Source organism: Rhinatrema bivittatum, chromosome 5, assembly GCF_901001135.1.
Source record: "Rhinatrema bivittatum chromosome 5, aRhiBiv1.1, whole genome shotgun sequence".
Lineage (NCBI taxonomy): Eukaryota > Metazoa > Chordata > Amphibia > Gymnophiona > Rhinatrematidae > Rhinatrema > Rhinatrema bivittatum.
The window spans coordinates 247,078,866-247,105,236 of NC_042619.1; the positions used below are offsets into that span (position 1 = coordinate 247,078,866).

Here is a 26,371-nt window from a genome sequence, read left to right on the forward strand (position 1 = left end):
TAGCAAGCAGTCTTATAATGCTATCACAAGTGCCAACTGACCTCAGTTTCAATCATTTCTGGCAAAAAAAACAAAAACCCTTAAGTTGAATGAAATCTCATATGTTGCCACCCAAATACTAGTATGAAAAAAGCATATATGTTGAGGAAGATATATTTCAAAAGTGCTTCGTCAAGCCTCAGTTTAAAATTTAGAAACTGCAATGAATATTATTTGCAACAAGGGTTTAAATGTGCTTGGTTACAGACCAACAGCGAATGCATATTAGATCAGCCCAACTGAAGATCCTCATTTCGCCAGCAGTAAGTGGCTTCCTCAGGGGAGTAAAGAATTTAGCGTTGGTTGTTGAGAAACGAAGCATATCAATTAAAGAATACAACATGCTTTTAAAGAAAGATCTGGTCGCATCTCTGTTCTCCCACATTGTATGTATGTGTGTGGATATATATATATATAAATCAAAACTATGAGTTTAATGAATAGAATTACACGAATGTGTTGATATGATAAAATATTGGCATTTAAATAATTCAAAATGAACACTATGTGATTTCTATTTGGAGAGATTAAATGTAAACATGAAGGAATTTGTGTTCTAAAGCGGGTTTTGTAGTGACTGTTTCATGTGAAAAAGTACGTATAGATTGTTTTGCACAAATAACTATTTATGATTGTGTAGATTTGGAAAGAAAAAATTGTGAATATGAATGGGTATGTTTGAGTATGTATGGGTATGAATGAGTACTGATTTTAGTGTAAGTGAGGTAATAGTGATATGAACTGGTGAGACATAAATGTGAAGATCCATTGTAAATTTTATGATTGTCTAATGCATTGAGAACTGTTGTTTTTGATAATTTTCCATAAATCCAATAATAGAGTAATTTGGAATATAATAATTGTGCTTTTACTCCACTCCACAGGGAGTGGTTTTTTTTTGGTGTTAGTATTAAATAGGCACAAAGGGAAGTGCAATATTGCCTAATAATTTGGTTGAGATATATATACAATATATAGTAATTTATTGCTGATTAACCAACACTAACCGGAGAACTCACATCACCCCGATACTTAGAAACCTACACTGGTTACCTATTACATACAGAATTTGGCACAAAGCTCTCACCATCATCCACAAATCCATTTAGACCTTCAGTTACCACTCAAACCATACACATCGGCAAGACCCATCAGAGAGGCACACAAAGGAACCCTTCAAGTTCCCCCAACTAAATCCACACGACTAACCTCCACGAGAGAACGGGCACTTTCCACAGCTGGCCCCATCATCTGGAATAACCTGCCGACGGATCTAAGACTGGAACCCTGCCTGACTACCTTCCGGAAAAAACTCAAGACTTGGCTTTTTGTCCAAGCCTTCCCTCAAACATAACATCACAACAGTGCTTTCATTTAGCTCAATAGACTAAATGTCCAACCCAGTAATTGCATATTCATTCTCCAGTTTTTTCTGTCCTTTATTTCCTGGCTACCCTAGCCTCCAAGTTCTTTCCCCCTGTTATTTGTATCTGCGCTTCGGCCTTCTTGTTATATGGTTTTTTGTTAAGTTAACCCCCAAGTTTGATGTAAACCGGCCTGATATGAAGCTTGTCATGAAGTTCGGTATAGAAAAATGTTAAATAAATAAATAAAAATAAAATAAATAGGTAAATATATCTATTTTCATTGTTCAATTTCCCATCTTGCTAGCTCTCATGCATGTGCAGCCTTATGAGCTTCTCAGTCCATTGTAGAGCTTAGCTTTAGCTAGGTAGTTGACTCAAGGGAGGCAAGTGGGTACTAAGCAATAGAGATGTGCATTCGTTTTCAACGAAATAGCAATGGCAATGAAACTGTCTATTTCGTCTTGTTTCGGGAGCACCACGAAACAGAAAAAAAAAAAAAAAAGACAAAATTTCGGAAAAATGAGTATTTCATGTTAGTGTGCACTAAGTCCCGTTAGTGCATACCAATTATAGTTTTCCTATTTACGGACATAGTGCGCACTAACGGGACTTTGGTGCGCACTAACTAGAAATGTTACCAGTAAGTTAAAAAGTGTCAATTAGGTAACAGTTCGTTAGCTACAGGTATGGTTCTGTATTTCCATTGGCTGTCTCCTTAGTTACTTGTTTGTGCTGCCAAGGTTGCAAGGTGGTATTTGTGAGGGGATGGGCAGTGCTTGGTAATAAATGTGAACGAACAAGTGATATAATACCATCAAGTTCTAGTCAAAATAAGCAAAAGCATGTAATGCAAATGCATATTTTAAAATGTTCCAGTCCCTTTGTATTTTAGGAAAGGGGCCCTAGCATTTTAGGATATGCATACTTTTAATTTCCCTGTGTCTGTGTGTGTTTGGGTAAGGGGACAGTAAACTGGTGAGGGGAAGTGACTGGGGTGACTAAGGGGTGACAGGTGGGACAAAGACTGGAGTGGTGAGCAGGGATGAATGGGGTGACAGATAGGAGAGAGACTGGTTGGGGTGGTGACTGGTGAGAGGGAGAGTGACTGGGGTGATTATATGGGAGACAGACTGGTTGGTGAGTGGTCAGAGAAAGGCATCCTGGTGTATGGGGTTGACTGGTAAGTGAAGAGAGACTGGGGTAACAGTATGAGATGTACTTAAAAATTATTAGTCAACATTTAGTCCAAATGAAACTGATTTTAAATCTGGATAAATCCGTTTTTATGATTTTATAGGAAAAATACTAATTTAGAAAAAAAAGTGATCACTCTTAATAATAATGTTAGTTTTAAGCTGGTAGATACAGCAAGGAACCTAGGCCTCTTTATCGATTATGAGCTCAACATGAAAGCACACATTACAAAGAAAGTAAATGAAGGATTTTGTAAGCTACGAATGTTAAAATGCTTAAAACCATTAATCTCTGAGAAGAATTTTAGATATGTGCTACAAATTATGTTGTTTACAGGAATTGACTATTGCAACTCTACCCTCCTAGGACTTCCAAAAACAACTACTTGCCCTCTACAGGTACTTCAGAATGCCGTGGCTCGGTTTTTGACAAACACTAGAAAAAGAGACCATATTACCCCAGTTCTACAAAAGTTTCATCGGTTACAGATAGAATTTAGAATAAAACAAATTGTGTATAATCCATAAGATTTTATACGGCAAGACGACAGAGTGGTTAAACTCGACAATTAGGCTCCATACACCTCAACGTGAGTTAAGATCCGCTAACAAAGGTCTTACAATACCTACAGTTAAATCCGCCCACTTAAGTGAGGTGAGAGACCACGCCATTTCGATCGCAGGACCAAAACTCTGGAACTGTCTACCACAAAATCTGCAGCTACAACCCAATCTGAGTAAATTTTAAAAAGAGTTAAAAACATGGGGTTAGATTTTCAAAGGTTTACGCACATAATATACGTGCATAACCCCAGAAAACCTACCCCTGCGCGCGCCGAGCCTATTTTGCATAGGCTCGGCGGTGGGCGCAAGCCCCGGGATGCGCATATGTTCCAGGGCTTCGAAAAAGGGCGGGAAGGGGGCATGGTGCCGATCCGGGGCCGGTCCCGAGTCCTCCGGCATAGCAGCCGGCCGGCACAAGATATGCCTGCAAAAGGCAGGTGTAAAAAATAAAATATGGTGTGGGGGGGGGCAGAATCTGAAAGAAAAGTTCCCTCCAAGGCCGCTCCGATTTCGTAGCGGTCTTGGAGGGAACAGGGAAAGCCATCGGGGCTCCCCTCAGGCTCGGCGCGCACAAGGTGCACAAGTATGCACCCCCTTGCATGCGCCAACCCTGGATTTTATAACATGCATGCAGTAGCACGCGCATCTTATAAAATTGGGTCCACATTTGTGCGCATCGGGTAGCATGCACAAATGTACCCCCCCCCCCCGGCGCACGTGCATAAGATTTAAAATCTGGCCCATGGTGTTTTCAGCAAGCATATAGGGTGGATTCCTAAGACACAAGTTGAGAGGCATATAAGTTTTATCTTTTTACTGTTTCTTTTAAGTAATGAATTTAGATATCTTTTAGTGTTTTATTTCTATTGAATGTTTTTTGTAATTTTTATTCCAAATATGTATTTTATGTTTATTTATACTATTAACATGTACACCGTGGAGATAGAAACCTCTGTTCTGTATAACGGTATAAAAAAGCTGTCTAAATAAATGAGATGATGGGGGGAGAATGCTTTGAGTGGTGATTGGTGAGAGGCAGCCTGTTGTGTGGGGTGGACACGTGAGGAGAAGTGACTGGGGTGACAGGTGGGAGAGAGACTGGAGTGGTGAGTGAGGATGAATGGGGTGACTATATGGGGTGACATGTGGGAGAGAGAGGCAGCCTGGTGTGTGTGGGTGGGGTGACTGGGTTAACTGTATGGGGTGACAAGTCACCCCCCACACACCAGGTTAGATCTCTCTCTCTAGTCACCACCCCAACTAGTCTCTCTCCCACCTTTCACCCCATTTTATTTATTTATTTAACAGTTTTATATACCGACCTTCATAGTAAATAACCATATCGGATCGGTTTACATTTAACAAGGGGTATAACTGGAGTAACAATTCAAGTGAACGAAGATAAAAAATAGGTAGGAATAAGTCCAAAGTTACAATGACCCCATACATTCCTTTTCGCTTCCGGCTCTCCCTGCTCGCTGCAACCCAGGTCGGCCCTCCCCGTGCTGTCGGCGCTGACCCGTCGGGGTCAGGGGAGGTGGACCTGAGGCAGGGAGAGCAGCTTCTCCGCGCCGGAATCCCCGAGCAGGCAGGAACTGAGTCTAAATAAAAAGAAAGAAATCGCCGCGGTAAGCCCGCCCCCAGCCGACGTCAGCCAGGTGCCCGGAGCCCTTTAAAGGGCTCGACGGGGAGAGACTCGCCCTTTTCGCTTCCGGCTCTGCCTGCTCGCTGCAACCCAGGTCGGCCCTCCCCGCACTCTCGGCGCTGACCCGTCGGGGTCAGGGGAGGTGAACCTGAGGCAGGGAGAGCAGCTTCTCCGCGCCGGAATCCCCGAGCAGGCAGGAACTGAGTCTAAATAAAAAGAAAGAAATCGCCGCGGTAAGCCCACCCCCAAGCCGACGTCAGCCAGGCGCCAGGAGCCCTTTAAAGGGCTCGACGAGGCTAGGCGTCACGCACCAAAGGAGCACGACAAAGGAGCCTGCCCCTTTGTGCGCCCCTTCGTTCACACCGGAGCAACACCTAACAAAGCACCTACCTTTTTCAACCGGCAGCACAGTCTTACATCTAGACTTAGCCACCCCTCAACTCACCATCAATCAACCTCTCCACCTCATTCTTCCTCGCTCCTTCTCTCAACTGAGCAATACCTAGCAGACTCTCTCAACGGACGCACCCCACAGACCAGCACCCATCGGACCACCCCACAGACCACCAGCTCAAACTCCATTCAATCACATCAGACAGACAAAAACAAACTCTCATCAACTACCCCTAATAACTCTTTATACATAAGAAATTTCTAGCTCTCTCATCCAAGCACCAACAATCATCTCTGAGAACAACTCAATACAGGAGTATCAAAAACCACTATCTCCATCTCTCCTTCACAACAACCTTCATTTCCTACATCATCTGCGGAGTCAATATGCTAACCTACCCCATCCCCGTCATTCATCGTCACCACTCTCACAACCTGAGACTTCTACAATGACCCTTGAGCCACACCAAGAGATCACTCATCCCCATCATGATTTCACCTCTCACCCAGCTATTAGGACTCACATTATTTTCTCTGACACTCTTCAACGCCCAATCCCTCACAAAGAAAACCCACATCCTCAATGACTACCTACTAGATTCCAAACCAGACGTCTGTGCCATCACAGAAACCTGGTTAAAAAGCTCTGACACTCCCCTGATAAACCAACTACCGATACACCTCTACGACTTCTTCTCAATCCCAAGGCACAAAAAAAAAAGGAGGGCGGCTTCTACTAGCCACCAAGAAAGAACTCCATCTCACACAGCAACCAGTCAAGACCCCCACAAAAAAACTGGAACTAGGTCTGTTCAAGTCAAAACATATCCAAATTCTTCTGGTTTACGCTCCACCAGGTATACTCGACACCGAAGCCTCCCCTCTCATAGAAACTATCGCCAAATACATCAATACAGACTCACCGGCTATGATATTGGGGGATTTCAATCTTCATGTTGACGCCTCACCTCTCTCTCCTAACTGTGAATCCTTCCTCTCCCACTCTCAGAGCCATGGGTTTTGAACAAATCATCAATAAACCAACCTACATAGCAGGACACACGCTTGATCTCATTTTCATTAACTCAAACCTGTCTTACAATAATTCCCCAGACTGCACCCCTGTACCTTGGTCGGACCACTCCCTGATATCAACTACTCTCACTACTAAAGTAAATCCTATTGAATCTCAACCTCACTCTACCATCCACTTCCGGAAAGTATGTCCCTCCGACACTCTTAGTGAACATCTAACTAAAGATCTTCCTAATCTGGATATCTCCAACCCCAACGCGGCCCTTCTCTCTTGGAGCAGTATCACAGAATCAATAGCCAATAAACTCTGCCCTAAAATGTCGAAAACCATCAATTGGTCACAAAAAAAGAAACAACCCTGGTTCTCCCCAGAACTTAAACAGATGAAGCTAGACCTCAGACACAAAGAAGGCTTATGGCGTAATAACCCCAACACCACAACACTATCGGATTACAAACGTACCCTCCATCTCTACAAGATCTCTTCTACAGACAAAAAAAGAATTCTATGCAAGCAGAATCCAAGATATACAATATGATGCCAGGGCTCTGTTTTCCTTCGTATCCCAACTCACAAAACCCTCTGCCCCCACCATCCCTGATGAACAGGCTCAATCAAAAGCCAATGAACTAGCACGCTTCTTTCAGGATAAAATTACAAACACACTTGCACTTCTCCCCACTAACCCAATGCCCCCAGCTCTAGACTCTAATCCCACCCATCACCCTAGAGCCACCCTCAATTCCACTACCACCCTGGAGATAGAATCCATCCTTAAGAAAATGAAACCTTCCAGCCATCCGACGGACCACATCCCCACCAAACTTCTGCTCCTCATCCCCAGCACCATCTCTAGAGCACTGACTAACTTCATAAACTGCTCCCTAGCCCAAGGAATCTACCCAGATGAGCTAAAAACTGCATCTCTCAAACCCCTCTTGAAGAAACCCAACCTGGATACAAAAGAACTCCCCAATTTCAGACCCATATCAAACCTTCCGTTTCTAGCAAAGCTCACAGAAAAAGTTGTGAACACACAACTCCTCTGACTACCTTGAGGAACATAAAATACTATACCCTTCACAGTACGGTTTCCGGAAATCCTCCAGTACAGAAACCCTTCTCATCTCCCTATCAGACCACATCCTCTTGGGTCTTGACAAAGGGCTTTCATACTTACTGGTCCTCCTAGATATCTCAGCGGCTTTCGATACGGTAAACCATGCCATTCTGCTAAACCGTCTATCAGACATTGGAATCACTGGACTCGCCCTCAAATGGTTCAACTCTTTCCTCAACAATAGAAGCTACAAGGTTAGAGTCAACAACAGAGAATCACCAAGTTATAAAGCAATGCTAGGCGTCCCACAAGGCTCTTTCTTTATCCCCGACCCTCTTCAATATCTACTTACTGCCCCTCTGCCATCTGCTCACAAACCTAAAATTAACACACCACCTCTATGCAGATGATGTTCAGATATTGATCCCCATAAAAGAATCCCTGCCAAAAATGCTTGACTACTGGGAAAATTGCCTGAAGTCCATAAAAAGCCTCCTCTCTAGCCTGAACCTGGTTCTAAACTCATCCAAGATGGAAATCCTTCTTATCTCCCCTGAACACTCGACCAACACTGATATTACAGCTCTGGACCCACAGATTTCTCAAACAAGAGATTTAGGAGTTATACTAGACAATCATCTGAATTTAAAGAAATCAATTAATAATATCACCAAGGACTGTTTCTATAAGCTTCAAGTTCTAAAAAGAATCAAACCCCTTTTCCACTTCCAGGACTTCAGAACCATCCTTCAATCCACGTTTTTCTCGAAAACTGACTACTGTAATGCTTTACTCCTGGGGCTCCCCATCTCAGCCACAAAACCTCTACAAATGCTCCAGAACGCAGCAGCCAGAATCTTAACCAACACCAACTGACGTGCTCACATCACCCCCATCCTCCGAAACCTACATTGGCTGCCAATAAAATACAGAATTCTACATAAAGTACTCACTTTAATCCACAAATCCATCCACAAACAGCTCACACTAGACCTCCAGACCCCTTTCAAACACCGCTCTTCAGAAAGACCCATCAGAGAAGCATATAAAGGAACCCTTCAAGTCCCACCTACTAAATCCACCCGTCTAAAATCCACCAAAGAACGTTCCTTCTCCACAGCAGGCCCTGTCCTCTGGAACAGACTACCGACTGACCTAAGACTAGAACCCTGCCTTCATACCTTTAGAAAAAAACTTAAGACGTGGCTTTTCCTCCAAGCCTTCCCATAAGTCAAAATGTCACGTCGGACTCAGCCCAAGGAATGGGATGTTTACTAATCTCTTAACCCTTCATATATTATTTATATGTTGTTAATTCCGCTCTGCCTACTTCCTGGCTACTATAGTTCCCAAGTTCAATGCCCTTGTTGTATGTAACTTTGCTTGTTTCGGCCTTCTTGTTTGGTTACACTTGTTAATCCCCTAAGTTCCATGTAAACCGGCCTGATGTGAATTCCATTCGTGAAGTCCGGTATAGAAATATATATTAAATAAATAAATTCACCCAAGTTACCTCCCCTCTCCCCAGTCACCCCCCTCCCCAAACACAGACACACTAGTATGCATATCCCAAAATGTCATGAACCCTCTCCTAAAATACAAAAGGGATTGGCAAATTGTAAATCTGCATTTGCATTACATGTTTTTGCTGACTAGAACTTGATGCTATTACATTACTTGCTGTTTACACTTGTTATCAGGCACTGGCATCTCCCCTCAACCACCACCTCGCAACCTTGGCAACACGAACAAGTAACTAAGGAGATAGTTAAAGGTATGGTTTGCATTCCCATTGGCTAACGAACTGCTCCCCAATTGACACTTTTTAATTTATTGTTAACATTTTTAGTTAGTGCGCGCTAACATCCAGTTAGCATGCACTAACTAGTTTACCTAATTTCGGAGTTAGTGCGCACTAACTCCAAAATTAGGGAAACCCAAAAGAAACAAAGAAACAAAAATGACCCAAAAAAAAAAAATCAATGCACATCCCTATTAAGCATGGCTAATTCATCCTGCTGTTCACGGAGAAACTCATAAGCAAACTTGTTTTCTCCACTGACAAACAGGACTGAGGAGTCCCAAGCTGAGGATTGCAAGCAGAGCACTTACTGAATAAAGCAACCCATCTCTCCCATAGACAGTGGACTACTGGTTGAAGAGACTGTACAAAACTGCTTGTCCAAAGTTACTGCCACTTCTTAAGAATGTCTGACAGTAGTGGATTGTGAAGTTGTAAACAGATAACCAAGTTTCAGTTTTGCAGATGTGCTCAGTGCATACAGCTCTTACCTGATGAGCTTGGACAGGGTCTGTGATATGAAGGCCAGTCAACACATAATGCACGATACAGTCCACTTTTGGCAACAGCCATGCATAATCTCTTAGGTTCGCAGAACATGAACAATTAAGCAGCCTAACAATGTGGTTAAAATCTCCTCAGCTAATAGTCCAAGGTCCGATTACAGTCCAGTGAATGGAGGACCTTCTCTCCTTTATGCTCATATAGTCTTGGGAAGAGCATGAACAAAATAGCTTGATTCAAATGAAATGCAGAGAGAGCCTACCTGACACCAAGATAAGAAACGCTGCCATTTAAAGATGTATACCCTTCTTCCTACCTAAAATCATGTCCTCAACCTCCATGGATATTGACAAAGAAGAAACTACCAAGTGCTCAACATCCATGCTGTCAAGTTGAGGAAGGGGAAAACATGGATGACAGATGACTCTGCTCCTGAGTTGGCTGAGCTAGGTCAGTTCCCAGAGGAACCTGTGGGTGGACCGACAACTTGATGAAATAGGAGAACCATACCTGTCTGGGCCAAGCCGAGACAGTGAAGAAGATAAGACATGTTCAGCTTTTGAGTACCTTCTTGCACTGTCCTTGCATCCCACCTTCAGCAGAAAAGCATCCACAGCAAACCACAATTTGCTTTGAAGAATGGAGCAAAATTTGACTACTTTCCTGTTGCTTTCTGATATGCACATGTTGACTGACTGCAGACTCCAGAGGTCAAAGAGACTGAGACACAGCTTGCTCCAGAGACTAGTCATAGGGTCAAAAAACTCTGCTGCGACAATCTGCAAACATGTTGGAGACTCCACGAAGTAAGTTGCCTGAAGAAAAGCTCATGACTAAAAGCCAATTCCCAAATTCTCTGAGATTTTCTGGCAGAGAGTAAAGGATTGTGTGCTCTACTGCTTGTTTACATAAAACATTGCTAGTTGGTGTTTAGTCTGGATAAGAATTCTCTTTCCCTGAAGGAGATAAGAGAAGACTCAGCACATGCTGGATGGCTCATAGCACTAAGAGGTTGATCTGGAAAAGACATTCTCTTGCCAAATTCCCTGAGTTCAAGAGCAGCCTATAAAAACACACCCAATCTCTAGTGGATGATTCTGTCAATATCACCTGATGAGGGGATCCTCATCCAAAACTAATGAGTTCATTCACAGATGAAACATCTCTATCTCCAAGGTCAACCTGACAGGATTTGACAGGGGCAGACAATTGATACCACTGGGCACTGAAATCCACTGGAAAGTTCTCCTGTTCAGGTGACTCATGGGGACCAAGTGAATTGCCGTCACTGCCATGTGCCAGAGGACAACCAGAATTGTTCAGGTCAGGACATGGTTTTGCTGCAGCAGGTTCTGGACCAGTGATCCTAAGCAGACTGCCCCTTCCAATGTGAGGAAAGCTTTTTGCTCTAACAAGTCCATCCAAGTCCCAGTGAAGTTGATTATCTGCATGGAGCTGAGGTTGACTTGGCAAAATTAATTATGAAATCTAGGCCCTAAAGGAGTGAAATTGTCTTTAAAGAATTAAACTCCATCACAAGCCAGTCAATACAGATAGGGAAAACATATATCCCTCAACAAAGATGTGTTGCCACTACCAAGCTAGCATTTCATGAAGACCCTTGGAGTCACCAAGAGACCGAAGAGCAGAATCTTATACTGGTAATGAATTTTCTCCACCATGAATCTGAAGTATTTCCAGCGAGGACAATGGCAAGAGGGAGGTTTCCAGTCTCAGTTTATACCAATTAACAATCTTATTACTATCATATCCTATAACAATTATTAAATTATATAAGGAACCCTCACGAAATAGCTTAAGAATATAATGTCTGGCGTAAAGGATATGTATAAAAATCTATAAAGGTTCCCAACCTACATTTTAATTGTTCAAAGGAAAATACTCCTTGGGCAACATTATATATGTTGAGAATTCCCTTACTCCCTAAAGATCAACAGTCAGTGAACATTTTGTTATTAAATCCATGTATAAAAGACTGATTACCTACTAATGGCAAGAAACCTGAAACTGAACATCCCATTCTAGAAAGTGCCATGCTTTTTTCAACCAGTGTGTTGCCAAGCACATGCAGGTGTCACCATACTTCCCGGTCCCCCATTGGTCCACCTGCTCCCCTTTACCTCAGCAAGGTGCAAACTCTTCTTCCACCCGAGCTTGAAATGTTGATAGCCCAGACGGAATGCGGCAGGATAATTGGAGTTAGCGGCACTAGCAGCATGGTCTCTTCTTCCCACCCCCTGGAAGAGGAAGTGGCGTGCAGCTGCTATGCGTGTGGGAAGAAGAGACCATAGTAATTTACAAGTACGGGCAGCATCTGCCCGGTGCAAAAAGAGGAACAACGTTAGCCCCTGTGGCCAAACACCGTTTTCAAGGCCACAAGGGTTGGAAAAAAGAGGAGGCTGCTGCTGCTGCCACCAGTTCTTTGGTTGGGGGGGGGGGGGGGGGGGGGAGGAGAGAAAGAGAGAATGAACATAAGTGTTTGAGACAGCATGTAAGTGTGTGATTAAGAGTCTGTATGTGTGACAGAGCATGTGTATGTATGATTAAGAACCATGTGTATAAGAGAGCATGTGATGGAGAGCCTGTGTGAAGCATGTAAGTGTGTGATTGAAAGCCTGTATAAATGAGACACAGAGAGGAGAAAGTTGCAAGCAAACCCCCCCCCCCCCCCCCCTTCAAAACAATCTCAGGGCACCTGGATATCAAACATCCCCAAGTATGGAAAGCAAAGCATTTTTTTATCTATTATTTTTAATATTTTGGTCTGTGTGTCTGCTGTTTTGAAATATTTTATTGATGTCTGGAAATGTATTTGACTTTTTAATTATTGGATATTCCATTCATCAGCTGTTTGAAATCATTTCTTTTTATTAGTATGTTTTACTGCTATTGATTTTATATTTGATTTGTTTTATGAGGACTGGTGATGTTTCTCTTTTTCCTTTGTTACACTGCACACACTCTCTAGCTTGTTGTGGTTTTCAGTTCAGTTTTTGACCACATGTTTCTAGTTCTGTTTTATGGTCTCTTTATTCTTTGTTAGGTGAGGGTCTGGCACATGACTGAGATGAGATATTCTGCTGGCATGTAGATTCTGTATAGGGCTCTATAGCAACCTGGCTTGCTCCATTTTCCTAATAGGTTTATTGGTGTTTTAAGGCCTGGTGTAATATAGGGTGTTTCAAAATGATGGACCCAGTTTCAAAGCAATATATTTCACAATGGGTCCCATCTTTTTGAAACACCCTGAATTTTTAGTTTCTTAGGTAAGGTGGTTACTGTTTGAGTACTGGAAGTTGGTGCTGTTTTGGTATGGGAGGTTTACTATTTATGTAATTTCTCTTCAGACAGAGCACTTATCTTTCCCTTGTGCTATTCTTAATAAAAATACTAGGTCTATTTTTCATTTCTGCCATGGATTGTAATGAGCAGTGTCCCACATGTCAGCATTGTCTGTCAGGAGTGTCACGATGGGGAAAAAGTTGAAAACCACTGGCATAGGACATAGTAAAGGATACATTTTAAGATCAGAGTAAATATTTGCAACTTTCTGGTGTAATAGACCCCATGGTGAAAATGAACAAAGAAACAGTATATCCTCTGATATATTTCACAGATTAAAGAGCTAAAAATATGATGGTTTACTATTTTTATTGTAATATTTTGTGTTATTTTATATTATGAATGTAATCCTGTAAACGCCCCTGAACAATTTTTTTTGAAGAGTACAGTATATGAAAGCTTTTAAATAAATACATACATAATTTAACCACAGATTCTACAAGTCTAGGAGTACAAAATTTAAAGGAGCTCTACTCATTTCTATCCAAACCACAACTGACATGCTACATTTAGAATTTCAAGTCAGACATATTATATAGAAACATAGAAATGACAGCAGAAAAGGACCAAATGGTCCATCCAGTCGGCCCAGCAAGCTTATGGTAGTATCTGCTGTGCCATGTAGGTCACCCCCATGATTATCAGTTTCCTACACTGTAAAATTCAGGGCCCTCGTTACTTGCTGTTTGAATCCAATTTCCCGTTATACCTTGCCGTTGAAGAAAAGAGCAATATTGGAGTGGCATCAAAGTATCAGGCTTATTGGTCAAGGGTAGTAATTGCCACATTAGCAAGTTACCCCCATATATATATTTGTTTCCCCAGACCATAAAAGTCAGGGCCCCCGTTGGTTGCTGTTCGAATAAAAATCCCCTTTTCCCCTGCAATTGAAACAGAGAGCCATGATGGACTTGCATCAAGAGTATGAAGGCTTATTGGTTAAGGGTAGTAACCGCCACACCAGCAAGTTACCCCCATGCATTCTTTTCTTCATTTCCATCCTCTAGCCATTAGGGATCCACAGTGTTTATCACATGCCCCTATGAATTCTTTCACTGTTTTTGTCTTCACCTTCTCCTCCAGAAGGGCATTCCAGGCATCCACCACCATCTCCTTGAAGAAATATTTCCCGACGATTCCGATTTGTTCTCCCTGGCATTTCATTTCGTAATCTCTAGTTCTATTGATTTCTTTCCAATGGAAAAAGTTTGTCAAATGTGCATCATTAAAACCTTTCAAGTATCTGAAGGTCTGTATCATATCTCCCCTGCACCTCCTCTCTTCCAGGGTGTACATATACAGATCCTTCAGCCTCTCCTCATAGGTCTTCTCATAGACCACACAGCATTGTAGTTGCTCTTCTCTGGACCCCTTCCATCCCGACTTTGTCCCTTTTGAGATATGGACTGCAGAACTAAACACAGTACTCCAAATGAGGCCTCACCAAGGACTTGTACAAAGGTATTATCACCTTTTTCTTACTGGTTATTCCTCTCTCTATGCAGCCCCACATTCTTCTGGCTTCAGCTATCACTTTGTCACATTGCTTCACCATCTTCAGATTTCCAGACACTATTACCCCAAGGTCCCTCTCTTGGTCTGTGCACATCAATTTTTCACCCTTCATCACATACAGCTCTTTTGGATTACCACACTCCAGATGCATGACTCTGCACTTCTTGGCACTGAATCCCAGCTGCCAAATCTTCAACCACTCTTCCAACTTTCTTAAATCCCTTTTCATTCTCTCTACTCCTTCAGGGATGTCCACTCTATTAAGGATCTTATCCACAAATAGATATTTACCTTCTATCCTTTCTGCAATGTCACTCACAAAGATATTGAACAGAACTGGTCCCACAACCAAACCCTGTAGCACTCCACTTAACACTATTTTCTCTTCAGAGTAGGTTCCACTTACCATTACACTGTCTCCTCTATCAGTCAATCAGCTTGTAATCTATGCCACCACCTTGGCACTCACTCACAACCTTCTCATTTTATTCACAAGCCTCCTATGCGGGACCGAATCAAAAACTTTGCTGAAATCCAGGATCACATTGAGCGCTCTTCCACGATCCAATTCTCTAGTCACCCAATCAAAAAAGATCAGATTTGTCCGACAGGACCTTTCCCAGCAACCCACCAGAGGTAGATAGTTCATTATCCTTTCCTTCAGCAGAGTCTCCATTAATTTTCCCACCACCAAGATGAGGCTAACTAGCCTGTAGTTTCTGGCTTCCTCTCTCTACCACTCGTGTGAAGCGGAACCACTACAATTCTTCTCCAATCTCGCAACACCACTCCTGTTTCCAGGGATCTATTGAACAGGTTCTTCTGCGAACCCACCAGAACATCTCTGAACTCTCTCAGTATCCTGGGGTGTCTCTCATCCGGTCCCATGGCCTTGTCCATTTGTTTGCCTAGCACCTTCCATTCATTCTCTTCTGTAAATGGAGTTTCATCTACTCACTGTAAATGGAGTTTCATCTACTGTAAATGGAGTTTCATCTACTCATTTTACTCACATTGTTAATTGTAAACCGGGTTGATGTGATTCCTATCATGAAACTCGGTATAATAAAAATAAATAAATAAATAAATACTCCATCCCCATCTACACTTGTTAACAAGCAAAGGTCCTTCTTTAGTGAATACCAAACAGAAGTATTTAATATTTCTGCCATTTCTTTGTCACTCTACACACCTTTCAATTTCACTATACCACTTCTGACCTCATTTCTCTCACTCCTCACTACCTTTTTGGCCATCCTTTCTTTGCTTTCCTTTCCTTATTTCTTTCTTCATCTTCAATTTTAACAGATATTCTTCCCTGTGTTCCTTTTTTTGGGATCCTTTATAATTCTTGAACGCTATTCTTTTTGCTTTAGTTTTTCAGCCACCTTCTTAGAGAACCAGATTGGTTCCTTTTTCCTCTTACTCATTTACTTTTCTAACATATAGATTTGTTGCCTTTGTAATAGCTCCTTTTAACTTGGCCAACTGTTGTTCCACCTCACCACTTATTCGATCATGAGCTTTATCTACCATTAATGTCTGGTAACCAATTCTTCTTGTTATGTTTGAGGTGTTTGGTGGATTCTTAGGGCAACAGTGATAGAGACTCCCCATGGGGAGGAGCCCCGCAGGGAACTGTAGCACCAGGCTAGACTCAGATGCACAAACACAGAGATAATAACTTTAATATGCAGCTTGTAGAGTTCACCAGAGGTGGCAGTAGAGAGGAGTTTCTGTAGCAACAGTCTGGGATCCTTGGCGGAGGAGACCCGTCCCACAATGGTGGTGTAAGGCTCCAATGCAGGTATTCAATGAGGAGCTGTAGGTGAGACAGACTGGAGATGTTATTACTCAATCTCTTGTAGCTGTAATGATAGAGTTCCCAGCAGGCAGAAGAGTTGGTAGCAGGCACCAGGATAGACAACACAGGCCCTCGAGGAGTGAGTACCTGGATTCAGGATAGGCACCTAGAAATAAGCAAAGGGCCCCCGAGGAGTGGATATCTAAGTTAGTAGAACCCCGGAGGGTGTAGAGAGCTTCCAGCAGCAGTGAGAAGTGGCAGAGCAGCTAAGACCGGACAAATCCAATCCTTGCTAAACTCAATGGTGGTTAGCAAATGGGCAGGCTAAATAGTCAGAAGCAGTGACGTCACTCGAGGGGGACGCCCCCGAGCTTCGCGCCAATACTGCAGTAAAGACTTGAGGCGTGCGCGCGCACCCTAGGAGCCCCTCAGGTAGAACATTGCGGGACGCCAAGGAGTGCTACAGATGCCATTCTCCCGAGGCTGTTGGAGAAAGCAGAAATAGAAGTGAGGAATATGGGACGAAGCAGTCTGAGTCCGGACGCAACACTTCTTACCACAGCTCACCGCAGAAAACTAGAAATCAAATATTTTAGCTTTATCTCATCTTTATGAGTAAACCAGCATGGTAACATAAGTTATCCGGCTATAATTTAGTCAGATATGTGTCCTAAGTTTTAAAAAGTTGACTTAAGTAGAGTTAAAGGTTTACAAAAAAAAAAAAAAAAAAAGTGAAGTTTGCAGGCCTAGTGGCCCTTTATTGTTGCCCTCCCCCCACTCACCATGATCTTGAAATCCTGGGCCAAATTAGCAGCTCCTCCCTCCAACCCTTTTATTGATTTGATCCCATGTCAGCCTTGTCCCTCACTCTTCCTCCCCATCCGCTCTCTGGCCCTATCAAATTTCAACCAAAATGTTTCCTCCCAGGCACCCCTTCTCCTTCCCACTTGTTCCCCCATCCCCTCCCAGTAGCTTTAAACTGTACATCTTAAGCCGACATCACAGTACCTTCAGTGAAGCTTAAGCTTCCAGCATACCTCCCCTAGCAACACTACAAGCATTGGCCCTGTTTGCATTAGGCTGCTACCATGATAAAAGCTGAACACCTACTGGGAGGATTAGGGGTGGGGATGGAATGAAGTGAGGGGGAGGAGGGCAAATTTTAGTTGAATATTAACAGAACTGGGGAGTGAGAAGCCAACACCAAATCAAATAAACTATCAAATTAGATTGATAGGTTTGGTTGGGAGAGGGGGACTGCAGGCACGGCCCAGGATTTTGAGCTCGGGTGGGGAGGGGGATAGCAATGATAGTGTCTTTCTTCTTTATTTTAAAACCTGCAGCTCCACTTAACTGGCTATATTCTTTTGAATACAGCTAGTGCCAAAGTTATCCAGCGATATGAGGCCAGATACTTAAAAGATGATATTTAAAAGATATCCAGTAACATTTAAGTTATCTGGCTAAAAGAAACAGAATACTTGTCCACTCACCGGCTTTCTCAATACTGGCCCAGAATGATCACGTGACCACCAAGATGCAGTTTATTTATACTAATATTATTCTAGCAGGTCAATATTCAGCTAGCTAAGTACGTTAGCCAGATAAGACTTACTTATCTGACTAACTTACATGGAATATTCAGCTGCATGGCTATTCTGCTGTATTTGCCACTACTTAGCTGGATAAGTCTTATGTGGCTAAGTTTTGACCTCTATGAAGCAGATCTAACTTATCCAGTTAACCAGATAAGTCAGATTATCACTACTTTTTTGGGTAAGTGTCCACCCACTGACTATCCGGCTAACTACTTAGCCAAATACGTGACTTATCCAGCTAAGTGGCGACTGCTGAACATAGACGGATATTCAGCGGCCACCACTTATCTGGCTAAGTAATGTTTGAGTATCGGTCCTAGATTTCAATTTCTTAATTCTTCCAGTTGTTTCAATTCAGAACACTATGATTACTTTATTGTGCAATACCGCTGATATCAAATAATTTGTAAATATTTGTTTATAAGATTTTTTCATTATTAACGTGCTAAAGTTTGAGATTTGTAAAAAAATTGTAAGCCCATTTTAATAGATACAAAAATATAAAATAAAATCTGCTAATCCAGACAGGTCACAGACAAGTCAATTTTACATATTAGAAGTATTTTATATTTGCTCTGTAGAGCAGTAACCCTTGTCCAAAGAATCAGAAAATTTTACGATACCAATACAATAATTAAAATAAAAATACATTTAAGTTCATTCAAAAGATTTTTGTCTAGAATGAACATAATTCATGGAGTTGTAAAGCAAAATTGCATACCTGTAAGAAGTGTTTTTCAAAACTAGCAGGATGCCAGTCTTCACAGATGGGTGACCATCTGATGGAGCCAGACACAGAAAACGTATGTCAGCTTCTAGAACTTTGGTGAGCCTCTCTGAGCACACCCACAGCATGCATTATACCTTGCATCCCTTGGTCTAATAATTTAGCTAAGATAAATCCATAGAGTGGAGACCCCACTCTACAGGGAGGTAAGCGGGTCTCGTAAGGACAGACATCCTGCTGTCCTTGTAGAACACCTGATACAGGTAAGCAACTCTGCTTTCTCAAGAGGATAAGCAGGATGGCAGTCCTCACACATAGGTGAATCCCTAGCTACTCCCGGCCTCCAATAAAAAAGGGGAACAAAAACAAACAGTACCAACATGCACAAATAAAAACCTGGAACAAAAACAATGGGCTCTAGGTGGGAACAGAGTTTGGTTATACACCTCAAACAAATTCCAAAGGACAGTCTGGCCAAATCTGCTATCTCGTCATCCAACCCTGTCCAAATACTGGTGTAATATGAATGAGTGGAGAGAACTCCCATTTCACAGTCTTGCAGATCTCCTCCATGAGGACTGATTGCAAGTGAGCCATAGACCCTGCCATGACTCCGACAGAATGAGCCTGGACATGGCCCACAAGATTCAAACCTGCCCAAACATAACAGAAGGAAATATAATCTGCTAGCCAATTAGAGAGTGTTTTGCAACAGCAATCCCCAACTTGTTCTGATCAAAAGAAACAAAAAACCTGAGTAGACTTTCTATGGGCTTTTGACTGCTCAAAACAGAAGGCCAAGACTCTCTTGCAGTCCAAACTGTGCAGGGCTTGTTCACCTTGGTGAGAATGAAGCCTGGGGAAAAATGTTGGATGAATGATAGACTAGTTAAGATGGAGTTCCAATATCACTTTAGGCAGGAACTTAGGGTGGTCTTGTGTACTCACCTTATGAAAAAACTGTGTGTAAAGTGGATAAGGCCTGAAGCTCACTGACCCTAATGAGAAGTGACTGTCACCAAAAATACAACCTTCCAAGTCAAGTACTTCAGGTTACAGAAGTGCAGTGGCTCAAAGGGAGCTTTCATCAGCTGGGAAAGAACCACATTGAGGGCCCAGGACACAGCAGGAGGTGTGATGAGAGATTTCAAATGAAGCAGACCCCACATGAAACATACAGCTACTGGCTGTACAAAGATAGGCTTAACTTTTACACAGTGATAAGCACCAATTACACTAAGGTGAATCCTAACCAAGTTGATCTTAAAAATCAGCTTCTGAGAGGTGTAGAAGGTAGTTAAGCAGTTTTTGTGTGAAGCAGAAGAACAGATCTAAGGGCTCATGCTCACACCACACAGCAAACCTCCTCTACTTCAATGCAGAGGATTTTCTAGTGGAAGACTTTCTGGCATCCAAGAGGACCTGAGATATATCATCTGAAAGCTAATTGGTTGCAGAATCAACCTCTCAACATCGAAACTGTGAGCGAGAGGGACTGGAGGTTGGGATGATGCAACCTGCACTAAGCCTGCGTAATGAGATCTGGGGAAAACCCCAGCCTGATCGGTTCCTGAATGGACATCTCCAAATACAGTGGAAATCAGATTTGTCTCAGCTAATAGAGGACTATGAGGATAATAGCCGCCCCCCATCCTTCCTAAGCTTCAAAAGTCTTTGCTTCAAGTGGAACTGGAGAATATGCATACAGAAATCCCTGGCTCCAATGAATGGAAAAAGCACCCAAGGCTAGCTTGCTGTGCCCTGTACATCGAGCGCCCTGTACATTGCCCTGTACATTGTTCCAAGGAGCCACAAATAGATCTACTTCCAGGTGCCTCAGAGGCAGAAGATCCAATTTGCTACTCAGTCAGTCCATCAACCTGTTTTCCATACCAACCAGATAAGTGGCCCTAAGCACCATCCCACAAGAAATGGCCCAAATCCATAGCTGAACCACCTCGTGACTGTTACGCTCTCCTTCTCCAAAAGGGAGGAGCTAGCAATCTGTTACACTTGCCTCATCCAGAGGGGAGGAGTTAGCAATCTGCTGTCGCTCAGTCCGCCAGGAGGGCGCAGTTGGCAAGCTGTTCTGCTGTGCTCCTGAAAGGGGAAGGAGTAGCGATATGACATGACCTGCTCCTCCAGAGGGGAGGAGTTAGCTATCTGTAATTCTGTTAGCAAACTGCTGTTAGATGCTCCTGTAAGGAAAGGAAGTAGCAAGCTGTATCAATCTGCTAAGGAGTAGCAATCTGTTATGGATCAACTCTCCAAGGAAGAGGAGTTGGCAATAGGTATATAGTACTTCGCTATTGAGATCGCAATCTATCATGCCCCCCGCTACGGAGTAGCGGGGGGCATGATAGTATAGTATAGTATAGTATATACTATACATATATATATATATATATATATAAGCTGCTGGCAAGTCTCAGAGAAAGAGGAGGAGCTGTCTATATAATACTTCCGTGAGCGGAGTCAGTGGTCTGTAGTGGTTGGCTCCCACAAGGTGACAATAGTGAAAGGAATGACCACTTGGAGGAAATGGAGAATCCCTGGGCCGATGGCAGATGACAGCGCCCCCAGGAGGAGATCATGTGAGGAACCACCAGCTAGGCTAGAATATGAGATAAACACAATAGTTCTTTATTAGACTGGAAGCTGAACCACCAGAGGTGGCAGTAGTGAGTCGTTGAGTCCGGCAAGGCCGAAGTCCTTCTGATACTGGAATATAATCTCTCGGTCGCTGAGCTGTAGAGAGAGACTAGAAGTAGTGAGTAGACAGGGTAAAGGATACAAGATGGTACACTCACAATAGTAGATGTCTGCAATGGTCTCTATGCCACAGAGAGTCTTCAGTACATTCAGGAACAGGAGCTGTAGGCGAGCACTGGATCCCACAAACAGTCTGTAATAAAAACTCACAATTGCTGTATATGAAATGGCTTCTAGAGTAGAAGAGAGTCTGTATAAGATTCTAGGAACATGGGCCCTCGTGGAGCGAGTACCGGTTCCTATCTGTAATCTTGCCAATGTAACTCTTGATCTCTGTACCTGCGATAGCGTCTTGGACGGAAGGGAGTCTTCAGAGCAATAGGAATGTAGGCCCTCGTGGAGCGACTGTGTTCTCGTCCGCGATCACTTCCAGGAATTGAGGGGTCTTCCGAGTGTTCTGGCAATCTGAAATCAAGAGAACGGAGCCCCCGTGGAGCGTGTACTCCTGGTAAGTTGGAAAAGACCGAGCAGTGGGGACGGGTTCCCCGGCTGACTCGGATCGTTGTTGCAAGTATAGTGGACTGCTGAAGCAAGTCCCGATAGAGTTCCTTGCTAACTTGTTAGAGGTTAGCAAACAAAGACCTTTTAAAGTGCAAATGGATGACGTCACTACGGGGGTGTGGGGGGGGACGACACGCCCCCGAGGTTCGCGCCCTTGCTGGTACAAAGTCTGGAGTGCGCGCGCGCCCTTATGTCATCGGGAACATGGCGTATCCGTAGCGTCAGGCCAGCCCGGGGGAACCGGGACCAAGAGGCGGAGAGAAGCCGCGGCTGCACTGTCCGTCAGAGCCAAAGGGAGTCGCATCCCAGGTACAGAGGATGGAGCAAGGCGCGAGAAGAGGCACGAACACAACAGTGACACAGGAGATATGAACCTGTGCCTCCCTGCAGATTGATGTAAAACACTGCCAAGTGATTCCACATTTAGACCTGAACAACTTTGTTAGACAGCTGATCTCTGAAAGTCCATAGAGCATACTGAATTGCCCGGAGCTCCAGAAAGTTTATCTGGTATTGATGTTTCTGGGTGGACCAAGAGCCCTGAAATGCAAAGCCCATCTACATGCGTCTTTCAAACCAGGTTGGCCACATCCATGGGCAAGATGAATCTAAGGAATTTGGAAGGGGCCACCCCAAACCAGAATGGAATTTTCATAATACCAGGTCAGAGCATCCCAGAGTGGCGGGGTGACCTGAATGCAATACTGAAGGTCCTATAGCCACTGCAACCTCAAGGTGCACTGGTTTTTTCTCATGTAGAATGTGCCATGGGAGTAACATGAACTGTTGGGGCCACGCAGCCCAACAACTTCAACTTATGACAAGCTGAGGTCTGCTGACACTTGAACTTCTTCTGCTATAGCCATCAGGGTGTTGGCTTGTTGCTGCATGAGGAAGGCCTTGGTTTGAGTTGTATCTAGCAAAGCTCCAATAAATTCCAATTGAGGTGATGGGCTGAGGTAAACTCTAGCACCCAGATGGTTGTGCGTATGGACTCCTCACATCCTGCCTGAGATACATTCTTGACAAACTAATAGTCTAGATAGAAAAACGCATGCACCCACAGGCTGTGCAGATGGGCCACCACTATGGCCAAGCATTTTGTGAAGATGCACTGGGCTGACGTGTTTTGCCATTCAGGCTCGCAATACTGGAGGTGGTTTCCCACAATGAATTTGAAATACTTCCTATGACATGGAGATATTGTGATGTTGAATGTAGGTGTCCTTTAGATCATGAAAAGCATAGCCAGTCCCCTTTTTGCAGAAAAGGGATCAGAATGACCAGGGAAATCTTGAACTTTTCTTTAACAAACTCGTTCAAGGCCCTTAGGTTTAGGATGGGACAGAGTCGTCTTGTTTTCTTTATAAGGAAGTACTTTGAGTAGAATCTTCACCCCCTCTGCCCTGGCCATTAAGAGGATGGCCTAATGTGCCGAGTGACCCCAAGACAGGCTCTGAGGGCGACTTAGTGGGACACCCAATATATTTAATCTGTACCCTCTCTGGACAATGCTGAGGACTCATTTGAGGTTAAACTGGGCCATGGATTCATGTAGAACTGCAGCCTACCCCTGATCAGGAGGTCCTCCAGAATGGGTACTGGAATTTTAGCCATGCTCTATGCAGTCCAGTTAAAACCTCGTCCCGCGTGTTGGCTGGGATGTCGACTGTGGCTTGGGCACTCTCTGCAGCAGAGAATGGTTATGAGGGGCCTGCTGAGTGCGGGATCAAGGGGGTGAAGGATAGTGCTTCCTTGGGCAGAAGAAGTGCTTCCTCTTACCCAACCTCTCATACTTTCTAGAAGAGAGGGGTGGGTCTGGAGAGAGCTGCTGTAGCACTGTACAATAATCTCAGATCTGTGCCACCGCATCAACATGATCTCCAAAGATATTCTGCTCAGTGTATGGCACTTCAGTGAGTCATTCCTGTAGATCTGGATGGAGATCAGATGAGCACACAAACATTTGAAAAACCTACCTAGGGAGACTACTCAGGAAGACTGTGGGACCCTTGTGCTGATGTTGAAAAGAAAAATACATGAGAATAGTAAAATAGAACTTGCAAAAAACCTGTGACAGTGAGACTAACTGCAACCACATGGCTCCGCGGAAAAAGAAAGACTTACGGACCCTGAGTGTATACATGGTATAATACATACCATGGACACGCTCAGAGATGCTCAGTCAAAGTTGGTCAAAAGGAGGCTTTGAAGATTATGGTCTTCTTTGCACTTCAACAAAGCCTTCACTACTAGCAGAATCAGGGGATACACATACAGAAGCAACCAAGGCTAGTTTGCCATGTGCCCTCTGCCTGGAGTAGAAGAGTGGTTTGTGTGTGAGTGAAAGTGAGTGAATTATAAAAATCTAGCCATTAAGGTAGGAAAAGCTTACTTTGTGTGTGTGTGTATATATTTATTCAGATGTGGTGACCTGAATTGAATACAGTACTCAAGATGTGGTCTCACCATGGAGCAATACAGAGACTTGATGACATTCTCCATTTTATTATTAGGAAGAGAATGGTTTATAAAACAGAGAATGTCACAATGCCTCTGTATTGCTCCATGGTAAGACCACACCTTGAGTACTGTATTCAAATCTGGTCGCCACATCTCAAAGAAGATTGATGCACTGGAGAAAGTACAGAGAAGGGCAACCAAAATGATACAGGGGATGGAACGGCTCCCCTACAAGGGAAAAGCTACAGAGGTTAGGGCTGTTCAGCTTGGAAGAGATGTTTGAGGGGGGATATAATGGAGGCCTTACCCCCAGAAATGTTGAAAGCCTGACTCACTGAGGTTCACAGGGGTGGGCTCTCGTGGTGCTCTCTCATCAGCCTGTGGACCAGTGCAGATATCTGTTTGGGTCTGGACCCCGAGGAACTCTGGTATCTTAGGAGATCAGTAGTGGACTAGCAGCCATCGATCCTGATGTCCCTCTGGGGCATTGGTGCCAGTGAGCGCCTGAAAAAAGTTAAGCAGCAGCTTGAGGATTGTTGATACTGGCTTTGGTACTCTCAGGACCTTGGCACAGAGACCCTGCAGGACATTCTCCATGGCCTGCTGACTCTTTTGCTCCAGTTCCTCCACAAAAATCGCCGATGCCAACACTGACTGGGAAGCAGGAGGGGTAGCCACATCCTCTTCGGAACCGAGAGGTGAATTGGTGGCCAACCACAACTGGTGGAGACTGTCATGAGCCCCAGGTATGCCCAGAGGATGAGCTCTCCTTGCCACAGTGCCACTTAGAAGAGATCTCGGCCAGAGTCAGACCATCCCTACTCCCAGCATCATGCATCTATGTCAATGCTTCTTTGGCTTCCCTTGATGGTTGACATGGGGCTTCCTGGGCATTGAGGTCAAAGAGGCAGAACCCAATGCCTTCTTCAAGCAGGAGTCAGGTGACAGCTTGTCTACGGGTTCCCTACTAGCCGCCGATAGTGTCCTCCCCCACCCCCCCCCCCCGTGCCAATGATTCTCCTACCAACAGTGCAGCTCAGGGGTCCTTTGATATCAATGTCTCCAATACCAATGTGGTCCCAATGAGATCTCACATAGATATTATGTGAGATCTCATTGGGACCATCATCCTTTAGGGGTCATTTCTGCACATCTGCGGCACCCACAGACGTGATGCCTGCATATACAGGACACATCTATCATGGGGGTCCATGACAGACAGGGTCCTGCCGCATTGAGGGCACAAATGAAACCTGCTAGACTTGACAGAGCAAAACTAAAGGGATGCAAAAATTGAAATTTGTGATGGTAGGTAGATGGCCCAGTGAGCACCAAAGGCCCCACTACTGTGAGAAACAGCAAATGGAAACTTAGAAAAACATCAGAAAACCTTACCTTGGGAATTATGAGAGATGAGACTGCGGGACACTGTGATGGACAGCCTGAACTAAAGAAAAAAAATTCATGAAAAAAAAAAGCACAAAACAAAAAAAAAAAGAGAAGACGCTTGAACTACAACCAACAGGCTTCACAAGAAAAAAAAAAAAAAAAGATTGAAGAGATCCTGAATGGACACGCAGTATAACAGCATGCCATTGGCATGCCCAGTGAGACTAAAAGTTCTAATATCTTTGACATAGTTTTCCGTGCTGGGCTCCATCAGATGATAGCACCCATGTGTGAAGACTGCCATCCTGCTTGTCCTCAGAGAAATTTTTACCCTAGTTTGAAGAACTTGATATTTCTGAAGAGTCACTTACCCTGCAAGCATCTCAAATATTAGAATCCCTAGAGCCCACCAGTCTACTGCTCTTCCATGGCCTTTACTCTGAATAACCTCTGGAGCAAGATATTCAGGTGTCCCACACAGTGTCCATGTCCTGAGAGAAAGAAGCATACAATTGTATTCAACAAATTTATCCTCAAATTTGAAAACCTCCAATTGCTATAGTAATATAAGGTAAATAAAGAAAATTCAAAATGTGAGGAACTTCATATAGATCTTGTACTTCTCATGTTCAGTTCT

At 43.6% G+C, this 26,371-nt stretch overlaps 1 protein-coding gene across 8 annotated transcripts in view; it reads right to left on the reverse strand.

Moving 5' to 3' along the window:
• Nucleotides 1-26,371, reverse strand: part of PRKX (protein kinase X-linked) — a 426,401-nt gene that overhangs the window by 225,807 nt on the left and 174,223 nt on the right. For all 8 annotated transcript variants that reach the window (XR_003857043.1, XM_029603697.1, XM_029603699.1 and 5 more), the window contains exon 4: nt 26,106-26,225. Coding sequence is in view for 7 of the 8 variants with exons in the window: in XM_029603697.1 (XP_029459557.1) it covers nt 26,106-26,225 (120 nt within the window). In the remaining variant the exon portion in view is untranslated. The remainder of the gene's footprint in view (nt 1-26,105; nt 26,226-26,371) is intronic.